The following is a 12,907-nucleotide window of genomic DNA, read 5'->3' as shown; positions in this document are numbered from 1 at the left end:
GACTCCACCAGTTCACAATCAGACAGATTGTGTACAAATGGAACAAATTCAAGATAATAAAAACAACACTGCATTCCAGAATAAGAACCTTATCCCATATGTAAAACATGGTGGTGGTAGTGTCATGGTTTGGGCCTGTTTTGCTGCATCTGGGCCAGGACGGAATGAATTCTCAAGTATACCAACAAATTCTAAAGTAACATGTCAGGACATCTGAGATTGAGATCATGAACTGAATCTCAAGAGAAAGAGGGCCAATGAGCCTAAGCACACAAGTCATTCTATGAAAAAATGCTTAAAGAAGGCTTTAATTCAATAGAAATTGGAGTGGAGGAAACCCACCAACATCCCAGAGTTTAAGGTGTTCTATACTGAGGAATGGACTAAAATTCCTCCAAGCCATTGTGCAGGACTGATCAATAGTTACCGTAAATGTTTAGTTGCAGTTATTGCTGCACAAGGGGGTCACACCAGATACTGAAAGGAAAGGTTCATATACTTTTGCCACTCACAGACATGTAATAAATAATTTGTTTAATTGGGATCTACATATACACACAGTGTCTTTTAGTGCCTCAGACTTCTGGTCTTCTGTTATTCAATTTAACCAACAACATGCATACATAAAGAGCTAAAGGTCATAGGCCATTAATGACTTCAACCACCTCTAAACTCTTAAACGATCAATTTTCAGGTTTCCTACCACTTCCCCATCAGGAGTACCTGGTATTTTAGACCTCTAACATTCATCATTCCACTCTAGTTTGATACTCTTGGGTGCAAACTGATGACACACTTCTGTAGAGTAAATATTTTTGTTTGTCAAACATAGGTGAAATACAGCAGGGGGCTTTTAAGGACACCCCAAAGCATTAATGCATTAATTATTCATACACTGTCTTACAGCAATTTATGACACCTCTATCATGCATCTGAAAAACAAGAGTCCTCTATGGGAAGACAAGGATACACTGGAGATTGGAGCCATGGAGCTCTTTGAACCTATTAATCTTTAAAATAGTAGTACAGAATAGAAAACTGTACCATGACTCAGTGTTGCATGGGATTTGGTCTCATTTTTGTTTAAAATTTTTGTCTAGCTATACTTAGTATTCGAGTATGGGGATATCATGTTGCATGGTTTTTGCTTGTTTAAAGATTTGAAGTATATATGTAAATAATTATAAAGTTATTGCTTTGTAATTCGCAAGTTCCTGTCCACAGGGTCTTAATACACCCTAGTTTATGGCCCAGGAGACAGTGTGTTTTTCATAAATATGACAGGATAACATGCTTGATAGACAGTTCATGGATAAATAATTCATGGATCTAGTAATGAGGGCACAAGGGAAGTTCTGGAGTTTGAGAGATTGTTGATGCACTCATGAGCTTTGGCCTATCCACTGGAGCTTTCTTAATCTTGCTGCTTTAACTGTCTGCACTAGTGAATTAGAAGGTTTTTGAGTTCAAATCCCAGGGCTGTAAGTTCTGCTCTTGAGTGAGGACCTTAACCTTCACTCATGACTTCCCCTACATTCTGACCCCAGTGTCAATCCTAATTGGGTTATGCAAAGAAAGCATTTTACTGTACTGTACAGACATGGGGCTGCACAGTGGTATTATTGCCACTTCACAGTTCTAGGGTCCCTGTGCAAAGTTTCTGTGCATGTTCTCTCTGTGTCTGCATGGGTTTCCTCTGGGGTCTCCAGTTTCCCCCATCCCCTCCCATGCCAGTAGGTGAATTGGCTACTCTAAATTAAATGTATGTTCATGGTGCTTCGCAGTGGACTGTTGTCCCATCCAGGGTGTATTCCTACATTTACATTTTATGGCATTTGGCAGATGTCGTTATCCAGAGCAACTTACAGTTGAGGCTTAAGGGCCTTGCCCAATGGTCCAGCATTGACAGCTTAGTGGTGCTGGAATTGGAACTCACGACCTTCCAATCAGTAGTCCAACGTCTTAACCATTAAGCTACCACTGCCCCTATTCCTCTCTCTCACCCAGTGTTCCTGGGATAGGTTTGGGATCCACTACAACCCTGACCAGAATAAAGAGGTAGTGGTCTGATTGTGCCGCTGTCCACTGGGGACTGTCCAGGTTGACAGACGGCGTTTCAGTTGCATGAACCATGTAATTGATGTGACCATAAATAGGCACACCATAAAGAAAAAAAAGATCAAATCTCTGTCCTTCTATAAGGTTCCATACAGAACCCAGTAACAGAGTGTTTCTTGGTCAGAAAAGATTCAAAATAAGAACAGATTTAGGAAATTAAGCACCCTTAACTATAAAATAACACCTTAAATATTGTAGCTACATTTCATCCTTTATTATATTTATACTTTAAATCATCAACAGTTTTGTGTACTTGATCCTGCAGAATCCTCACATCACCTTCTGATAGTGTAAGCACCATCATTTCAATAAAGCCAAAAACACCAAGTCATACCAAAAATAATGCTTACAAAACCCTGTTGGTTTTCTAGATCCTGTATAAGATGTCAAACATAATCCCAACAAACTTATCCCACTTAAGAATAACTCTAGTCTCTTTAATATGTGCATTTATTTAATGATTAATGTCTATTAGCTATTAGTGACTTATCTATTACAGATATTACAGAACAGCTTCCAGTATCTTTGTAAATTATCAGTATTGTTATAAATAATGAAAATGCGTCTGACTCGCTGACACACATGCATGCTCAAATGCACACACATGCACACACACACACACACACACACACACACACACACACACGTACACACTCACACACACACGCACACACACGCACACACACACACACACACACACACACACACACACACACAATGGAGGCTATATAAGTCCAGAAATGGAAGTCTCCATTCTGTTTGGTGGTAAACCAGTAGCTGGAGCACATGGGACCTTGACAGTCGGTTGGTATCTTAAACATTTCTAAAACATTTTCAAGCTTGATATCAAGTGTGAAATCTACAGACAGATGAATATAAATATCATAAATAGAAATATAGGTAATTCCATGATTGGGATTCCATTTAGCCCTTGTAATTAAATTTTATTTAAAAAAATAATAATACTTTCAACATTAAATAAATAAGCATGCATTCAACCATTCAAAAATGTGTTAACCCATTTCAGATAACAATTTCTCTCTCTCTCTCTCTCTCTCTCTCTCTCTCTCTTTTATTTTTCATTTTCAAGGGTTCTTTGCAGTGGCTACATTTTTTGCTCTTAAATGAGTAACAGAGTTGAAAATAACAGCATTGAGAGGTTGTTTTTGTAATTATACAACATTGTAGAATTAGAAAATACACAAAATGTGGTGAAGTAACATCGCTGATTATGGATGTAAGGTTTATTAAATTATTTATTTAAAATGTGTTGTTATTTTTTAAATAAATCATTTACATTTAATATAGATTTTAAATGTCTAAATTATTTAACAGGGTTATAATTTGTAACCTCGTCAATAACCTCAATATCTCAATAACACAATATCTTTAAAAGTAAAGAAAAAAATAATTATTTCTGACCTTTGGAATATTCCAAATTCACTTTATGGCCAAAAGTATGTGGACACCTGAATAACACACCCATACTGTATGTGGGCCTTCCTCAAATTGTTGCCAAGTTGAAAGCAGACATTTGTCTTAAATGTCTTTGTATGCTGTAGCATTAAGATTTCTATTTACTATAACTAAATGGCCCAAACCTGTTCCAGCATGACAGTGCTGCTGTGCTCAAAACCAGTTCTATAAATATATGTTTTGCCAACGTTGATGTGTAAGAACACAAGTTTCCCAAGTCTTGATCTCAACGCCAATGAACACCTTTCCAGAAATATGGAAGCTGTGGGGTAAACAGCAGTGGGGAAACTATATCTGTGTTAATGACCATGATTTTGGAATGGGCACATATTGGTGTGATGGTCAGGTGTCCACATACTTTTGGTCATCTAGTGTATTTCATAAGAGTGAATGTGTTCAGGTAACATGGCTGAATATATATTTTCTTAATTTCACCTTTTTTCATAACCTGTAATAGATGTAATATACTTATGGAAAAGGAAAAAAACATATTTCAGCCAAGATTTACACATTAATGAAAAATAATACAACTATAAGTATTTTATTGATAATTTTTTAAGGTAAAGTGTAGGGATAGTTGGCTGGGATCTAGCAAACTGCTGTTTTCTAAGTGTTTTCAACCATTCAAACCCATCTTAGATAACAATATCTCATTTTTTACAAGGTCTCTTTGCTGCAGTGGCTGCACTTTGCTCTTAAATGAGTAACAAGGTTGAAAGTAACAGCGTTGAGGTTTTTTTAAATCATAGAATTAGAGAATACACAAAAAGCGATGTAATGTTTTAATTAATTTATCTGAAATGTGTACATACCATACATAGGTTGTTGTGAAGAACACAACATCTGTATTTTTAATGTGCATACATATTTCTAAATGTAATATCAGCTGGACACAATTGGCACCTCAATTCATGGACTCACCCATATATCTACCTGGTTTTGGAAGATTTAGTATGAAATCTCCTTAATAAGCCTTTATTCTGTTTGTCTGCAGCATATGGCGACAATCAACATCACAGACACCAAGCCATCATTCACCTACGAGCAAGTCTACAAAGTGGATTTTGATGCTGCCACTGTGACTAAAATTGTGGTAGCAGTTCTGTTGTCTCTGTTTTTTGTTTATATAAACTGCATCATGCTTTTTGCGTTAGGGAGTAAGTCCATGTTCCATGAAACTCCCCGGTACATTCTGTTTGCCCACATGCTTCTCAATGATTCTATCCTCCTCTTGGTCACAACTGTAATGTACGCCATGTCTCTTGCCCTTGCAAATGTAGCCAAAGCCATCTGTTCACTGTTAGTCTTGATCTCCACTTGTACTTTCCAGAATGCTCCTTTGACCCTGGCTCTGATGTCACTGGAGCGCTATGTGGCTATCTGCTTCCCTCTGAGGCATTGCACTATCGTCACGCCGAAAAGCACAGGCATCGCTCTAGGAATCATTTGGTTCGCCACCTCAATGAATATTTTGACAGACATCATGTTTGACTTAGTCACTGATCCAAGCCTATTACTTAAGATCACATTTTGCACGAGAGAAAAACTTTTTGTGGCCAAGTGGCAGGCTGATAAGACTCAAGGTTTCGATCTTCTCTTTTTTGTATCAGTGACTGTGATCATCCTTTTCACTTACATCAGCATCATGATCACAGCCAGATCTATTTCCTCTAATAAAGAATCTGCTACAAAAGCCCACAAGACTGTGCTGCTGCACCTCATTCAGCTGGGCCTGTGCCTCACCTCTTTTCTATATGCCACCATAGAGAGAATACTTTACATGATGACTGGAAGCAGTAGCTCTCTTTTCATACACTTGCGCTATCTGAACTTTCTCATTGTCTTGATTCTGCCACGCTGCCTGAGCCCGCTCATCTATGGTCTCAGAGATGATGCAGTGCGACCCTTATTCAAATATTATTTTTGTTATAGAACCCACAAAATAAAACCTGTAGTAAATGTGGTTTGAGCAAAGGAGCAAAAGTGTAAGATTTACAGTATAAGCTGGTGAGTCACTCATACAATGACTATCATACTGCACTGAAGTAAGAACATATTCAGAAAAGAACATTAACAGAGTTTTTATATATATATATATATATATATATATATATATATATATATATATATATATATATATATATATATATATATATGTTAAAAGTGAAGTTTTCCCATATTCACATTATGCTCATGTTTTCAAATATGTCAGATCCCACTGAGAGAATCATTCATGGTAATGTTTTCAAATATTAAAGAAGGAGTTGCAATGTAACGTAAATTACACCAAACGTGTGAATCAACCTTTTTTCCACCCTCTAAACATTTTTATTCAAGTACTCAATATATTTGATGGATTATACATATGGTTATACTATATACATTGTCATTTTCAGAAATTCAAAAGCATTAAAACTGTTGTGTAAGATAATTCAAGAAAAGGTATGGTTCTTTTCCATGCATGTGTATCTGTGCATTACTGTTCAAACATAATCAAAGATATATGTGAAGAAAAGTAAGCACAATAATGCCCAGACTCAAATTCATTTCATTTATTTTTAACAATAGTTCTTGTCACAAAGATGCTTTACTGAAATCTAGATGTAGATAATTTATGCCAGACAAATTCATCTTTGCCCTTTAAAGGAACAACTCTTTACTTACTCATGTGTTCATTAGAAATTAGTGACTTACATATTGTGTGAAGTGTTACACATTAATGGAAATGGCTTTGCCAACGGTAAATACAGCGTATTTCAGATTTTAGCTGTAATACTTCTGTAGGCAATGTCAGCGATTTTAAATGTGTTGCTTGTTTGAGCTTGTTACACAAAACAGGACAAAAATGTCCATAAATTCATACACTGTATTTACATTAATGTTCTCTCTGTACTGTTTATGAATAAGTAAAAGGTCACATCTTTAATTTATTAGTTACAGATCAGAAATGATCACTGTGGTTAAAAATAACGAACATGCTATTAAATTTCTGACACACATACAAACATGTACGTACACACACACACACACACACACACACACGTTGGTCACTTTGCACTCCCACAAGGGATGAAGACTTCTCATTTGGAGGCTAGAAAAATCCAGAAAAGCAAGGCTCTTTTCTGCTTAATGGGAAACCAATAGCTGGTGCACATGGAAGCCTGACAGTCTGTGGTATTTTTTCAACATAAGTCACAGGTTTGATATCTGTCTTGTAGACACATGAATGTAAATGCCTTATATGGGTGATTCTGTGATTGGTATTCCATTTAGCCCAAGTAATTCTAAGAAATTAAACTTTATTCTTTTAAATTATTTTTCAGCATTGAGTCTAAGAAAACATGCATTCAACCATTCAACAATGTTTTAACCCATCTCAGATAACAATATCTTAATTTTTTACAAGGTTCCTTTGCTGACAATAGCTGCATTTTGCTCTTAAATGAGTAGCAGGTTAAAAATAATAGCATTGAGGGGTTTCTTTTAATTTTGAAATGTCAAAATCCACAAAAGGTGTTGTAGATTTTGTTAGTTTGATTAATGTTTTAAGTTATTTAGCTGAAACGTGCACATAAGCTATATGGAGAAAATTTGTGGACAATCATGCCCATATGTGCTTATTGAACATCCCATTGCAGATTTAGTTCCCCCTTTGCTGCTGTAATAATAATGAGCATTTAAATTCGGCTAATTCAGCCAAGCGGCAGGTTGATAAGACCTCACCTCACCTCTTTTCTATATGCCACCATAGAGAGAATACTTTACATGATGAGTGAAAGCAATAGCTCTCTTTTCTTACACATGCGCTATCTGAATGTTCTTATCGTTTTGATTCTGCCACACTGCCCGAGCCCGCTCATCTATGGTCTTGGAGATGATGCAGTACGACCCTTATTCAAATATTATTTTTGTTATTGAACCCACAAAATAAAACCTGTAGTCAATGTGGATTGATCAGAGAAGCAAAAGTGTAAGACTTACAATATAAAGCTGAAGAGTCACTCATACAATGACTATCATACTGCATCAAAGTAAAAAGGTATTCAGAAAAGAATAATAACATGTTTTTGATACTTTAAAAGTGAAGTTTTCCCATTTTCAAATTATGCTCATGAGAATAATTTAAGGTAATGTTTCAAATATTAAAGATGACACTGGAATGTTAACTTAAATTACACCAAACACATCAACCTTTTTGTTTTTCTCTAAACGTTTTTATTCAAGCATTCAATATATTTCATAGGTTATAGGTACAGGTTATACTGTATACATTGTTATTCATAAGCATTAAAACTGTTGTGTAAGATAATTCAAGAAAAGGTATGGTTCTTTTCCATGCATATGTATCTGTGTTTCCGGTCAAACAAAATCAAAGCCATATCTGAAGAAAAACAAGCAAAAGAATGTACAGACTCAAATTTAATTGAATTTTCATGTTTAACAATAGTTGTCACAAAGATGCTCTAAAGAAATCTGGAGGCAAATTCACCTTTGCCCACTAATCACTGAAATTTTGTACTCTTTTTTTTTTTTATGATTTAATGAAGTAGGCGCACGGTGGGTTAGCACATTCACCTCACACCTCCAGGGTCAGGGGTTCGATTCCCACTGTGGCCCTGTGTGTGCAGAGTTTGCATGTTCTCCCCGAGCTGTGGGGGTTTCCTCCGGGTACTCCGGTTTCCTCCCCCAGTCCATACGCATGGTAGGCTGATTGGCATGTACAAAGTGTCCGTAGTGTATGAATGGGTGTGTGAATGTGTATGTGATTGTGCCCTGCGATGGATTGGCACCCTGTCCAGGGTGTACCCCACCTTGTGCCCTGGGATAGGCTCCAGGTTCCCTGAAAAGAATAAGCGGTATAGAAGATGGATGGATGGATGGATTTAATGAAGTGCAGGTACTAAATGAGTTAATTTATCGAAGCAACCAGGATAAAGGCAAGGGGCAGGCGGGATAACACCTGGCACAAATGGACACAGAGTGTATACTTCACAAAGAGTATGAGCACTGAGAGTCTATTTATAGTGTGTGTGGTGGTAACTGTGGTGAGGTCCAGGTGTGTGTGCGTGTGTTCCATGTTGTACATTTTCAATCTGTCCTTACTCAAGTTAGTCATGGCTGCTTGTGCTTTTATAGTTTTCGTTTCAGTTACAACATTCCGTAATGCACCTTTAAACCTGGCTGTGATGACAGTAGAGCGTTATGTGGACTTTGCTTTCATCCAAGACATGCTGAAATAGCTACTCAGAAATCGACTCATGTTGCTTTTGGAGGTATTTCGTTTACTGGTTCTATAAACTTTATAATTGACTTGTTTTATGTAGCAGTGATGGTCCCTAACTTTTTAACCTCACAAATATTGTGGACAAGAGAAAGGCTCTTCATAAAGCAATGGCAATCCTTTGCACTTATGTCAATATTGTGATCAGAGCCAGGTCCATTTCCTCCTATAAAGACTGCAAAAGATCAAAAGACTGTGGTGCTGCACCTCATTAACCTGTTTCACATTCACCCATTCACACACACACACACACACACACACACACACACACACACACACACACACATACACACACACACATACACCAGTGACAGCAGAGATGCCATGCAAGGTGCTAGCCTGCCATTGGGAGCAACTTGGGGTTCAGTGTCTTGCCCAAGGACACATCGGCATGTGTATGCAAGTGGGCCAGGAATCGAGCCGCCAAACCTGCAATTAGTGGACAACCTGCTCTATCACCTGAGCCACAGCCGCCCCAAAAAATAATATTGAAGCAATGTTGTAAGCATTTTACTATTAACTGTAACTGTAACTTCATTCCTGCCCTGTGCAGACTGTTGGTGATTTCACTTACTGCTGTTTTGGAGTTTTTCTTCACAGCTCTCACAATGTTTCTGTCTTCAGCTGTTGTTGTTTTCCTTGGCTGACCCATTCAGTGTCTGTTGCTCAGAACAACAGTGGATTCTTTCTTTTTCAAAACATTCCAAATTGTTGTATTGCCTATGCCCAATGTTTGTGCAGTGCCTCTGATTGATTTTCCCTCTTTTCACAGCTTCAAAATGGCTTGAATGTCTAATAAAAAAAAAATCAAATAAAAAGTGAAATTTGAAACTCTCTGATTATATTCATACTTTGATCTCAAACCCAAATGTCTTCAGTCTATAGCAAAAACAAATGAATTTGCCTTGCTGTTCCAATAGTTTTGGAGGGGACTATACACTAGTCTGGGTTGAATTTTAGATATTACTGTTCTAGTGTGAAAATGATGAGTAGTAGTTACAGACCATTACAACATTGCTTCATTGTTATATTTTGCAAGTTTGCATGGGCTGAATAAAATAAGGTCACAGGCCTGAAGATTGGCACATGTGAATTATGGGAACGCAAATAACCTCATAATCACATATGGAAACAGAATGACAACATCCAAGGAATGCATGAAAATACATGGTCTACTATTTACACTCACATGTGTCATCATCTCTCTGGGGCTCACATAGTGCCTATTATATCTGTCAGTTCACAAATATATTTCTCTTTGGAGCTGAGTTCACATATCAAAGTGGGATTTTGCACCAGATGTAACAGAATAATGCAACCATAGAATTTTACAAATATTGTCTTCTCATCCTGTATTGTTAGTGGTATCTGTAAATTTTTATGGTTCTATTTTGTATCATATTATGTCAGTTACTAATGATAGCACAGTTGAGGTTTTACTTATACATCAGCAAATATTCCAGGTTGCACTGAATGAGGGATTGGTATCAAAAGTCATTTTTGCAATATTAATGTCTCTGTTCTTTATCTATTTGAATGCCATCATGGTCTACACTCTTTGGAGCAAGCCTATTTTTAAAGAGACTCCACGCTACATTCTGTTTAACCACATGCTTCTCAATGACTCGATTCAGCTCTTTGTTACCTCTTTGTTGTATATTTTTAGTCTGGCCTATCTCAAGTTAGTCATGGCTGCATGTACTTTCTTAGTTTTTGTTTCAAGTACAACATTCCGTAATGCACCTTTAAACTTGGCTCTGATGTCGCTAGAGCGTTATGTGGCCATATGCTTTCCTCTAAGACATGCTGAAATAGCCACTCAAAAAAGGACTTATATTTCCCTTGGAATTATTTGGTTTATGGGTCTGATGTACTTTATAATTGACTTGCTTTATGTAGTACTGGTGGATCCTAAATTTTTAACCTCACAAATATTTTGCACGAGAGAAAGACTCTTCATAAAGCAATGGCAACTAGATGCTTATCAGGGCGTTAATGTATTCTACTTTGTGTCAGTGTCGATGATCATCCTTTTCACATATGTTAGAATTCTGATCACAACCAGGTCCATTTCCTCCAATAAAGAGTCAGCTGCAAAAGGACACAAGACTGTACTGCTGCACCTTGTTCAGCTGGGACTGTGCCTTACTTCTTTTCTTTATAGCCTTATAGAGCGAGCTGCAGCAATGGCCAGCACCAGCACCAGCGTCTTCAGCAACCTGCGTTACCTAAACTATGTGTTTGTGTTGATCTTGCCACGCTGTCTAAGCCCACTCATCTATGGACTGAGAGACGATGCTGTACGGCCCCTATTCATCTACTACTTTCGCTGTGCCACAGGCAAACACACGTCTATTGTCAATGTACACTGAATTGAGAGCATTTTTTGAGATGCTTAAGGATATTTAAACCTGTTCAAAGTCATAATAATTGTTGTAAAATCTCATGGAGAAAATATAGCATGAATGGTTATGCATAGTTATCTTGTAACTCACTTGTATCTTGTAAGTCCCACTATACTGGGGGTTTTGATTCAGCTCTGTATAACACAGCTGACACCACATCACCATGCGTTTCAGTTAAAAACAAACACTGACTGTTTGCACGAGGCTGAAACAAAATCCTGTGTTCTTTTTTAAAGGGGACTGACCATCACTTCATCTGGTCTAATGTTAAAACTGTCTAGTGTTTAAACTATTTAATTAATTAATGTCAATTATACAGGTTTGAACAGAGCCTTAACACAAATGTTCTAACTATATTTTGCTGATAAATAAAGATTATCATTAAACAATAAATTAAGCAAAGAATATTAGCTTTTACAATATAGTAGAGAGTACTGAAAAAGAGAAAAAGAAAAGAAACACTTGTAGACCTTTCACAAACTTGAAGATCTTGTAAAGTTTGTGTTTATTTAAAATAAAAATCATACAAGAAACAAATGAGCTTACTGGATATTAATTTACAATAAAACTTTTGACTTCAGAAAGAATTAATGGCTTATTAATGGCTCATTGGTCATTATTGGGATTTATTGTATTTATACAAATGTTTTTATTTGACATCAAATATGAGACAAAGCTATGGCATTCTGCTGCTTGTGCGTTTGCTGTGCTAAAGCTTTTAGCCTTTAGGCTAAGACATTGTTTCTCTTTGGAAGATGGCCAAGTGAAAATCTCTGATTTTTGGCATCTGAATGTAATATTTACAATCAGGTCTGTAAATATTTGTGCATTGACAAATGTATTTTTATTTTAGCTGTCTACCACCAAAATTAAATATTGTATATGAGTTCTGCAGACTTTCAGCTTTTCCGAAAGTCTTTTCCGCTGTTTTTTCAAAACAAAAAAGTCCGGAAAAGTCTTTTCAGGACTTTTCCGCTGAGGGTATTTACATCCAAATCAGCGGAACCATGTAGGAACAACAACAATTTTTTATATGTGAACTAAAAGCAGGTGTGGTGGATCATAAAAAAACCTAAAAATTACTCATGTACTGCAGTGCAAGACAATTAATTGCTTTCTAGGTCATTAGTAGTATTTTACAATCAATGCAAAATTTTACTTGGAGCCAGTGCAGTGTAGATAAGATAGGAGTGATGTGTTCAAATCTTGTGGTTCTAATAAGGACACTGGCTGCTACATTCTGAAATAATTGGAGCTTGTTCATGCAGCTACTGGAACATCCAGATAGCAAGCTTTTACACTAGTCCAAACTACAGATAACAGTCTTTAAGTGCATCTTTAAGTGACATTGCATATATCTGTTATCTTAACAATTTTTCTTATATGAAACATAAGGATATCTTAGTAATATTATTTACATGAGCTTCAAATGAAAGACTAGAGACAATAATCACACCAAGGTCTTTTAATGCTGCACAAGATGTAACTGAAAGGCCATCTAGAGTTACTACATAATCAGAAAGATACTTTTAGCTGCCTGTAGTCTTGTCTTGTCTTGTCTTGTCTTGTCATAATTAAGTGGGAGGAAGTTCATTAGTATCCAGTGTTTAATGTCTTGTAGGTGGTG

The 12,907-nt window shown here is 36.7% G+C and overlaps 2 protein-coding genes across 2 annotated transcripts; both read left to right on the top strand.

Annotated features, from left to right (window-relative positions):
* Window positions 1-4,591: 4,591 nt before the first annotated feature.
* LOC128622712 (odorant receptor 131-2-like) lies at window positions 4,592-5,563 on the top strand. Its single transcript, XM_053649413.1, has one exon. It carries the CDS (start codon window positions 4,592-4,594, stop codon window positions 5,561-5,563), a length of 972 nt encoding a protein of 323 aa, XP_053505388.1.
* Window positions 5,564-9,769: 4,206 nt separating this feature from the next.
* LOC128622459 (odorant receptor 131-2-like) lies at window positions 9,770-11,804 on the top strand. Its single transcript, XM_053648987.1, has one exon. The coding sequence runs from the start codon at window positions 10,279-10,281 to the stop codon at window positions 11,245-11,247; it is 969 nt and encodes a 322-aa protein (XP_053504962.1). The 5' UTR covers window positions 9,770-10,278; the 3' UTR covers window positions 11,248-11,804.
* The last annotated feature ends 1,103 nt before the right edge of the window (window positions 11,805-12,907 follow it).

This window comes from Ictalurus furcatus, chromosome 18 (assembly GCF_023375685.1).
Source record: "Ictalurus furcatus strain D&B chromosome 18, Billie_1.0, whole genome shotgun sequence".
Taxonomy (NCBI): Eukaryota; Metazoa; Chordata; class Actinopteri; order Siluriformes; family Ictaluridae; genus Ictalurus; species Ictalurus furcatus.
The sequence above is the reverse complement of the archived record's forward strand: the minus strand, read 5'-3'. Positions and strand labels throughout refer to the sequence as shown.

Coding starts and splice junctions, on each gene's coding strand:
- LOC128622712 (XM_053649413.1), top strand. CDS start 4,592: ATGGCGACAATCAACATCACAGACACCAAGCCATCATTCACCTACGAG.
- LOC128622459 (XM_053648987.1), top strand. CDS start 10,279: ATGTCAGTTACTAATGATAGCACAGTTGAGGTTTTACTTATACATCAG.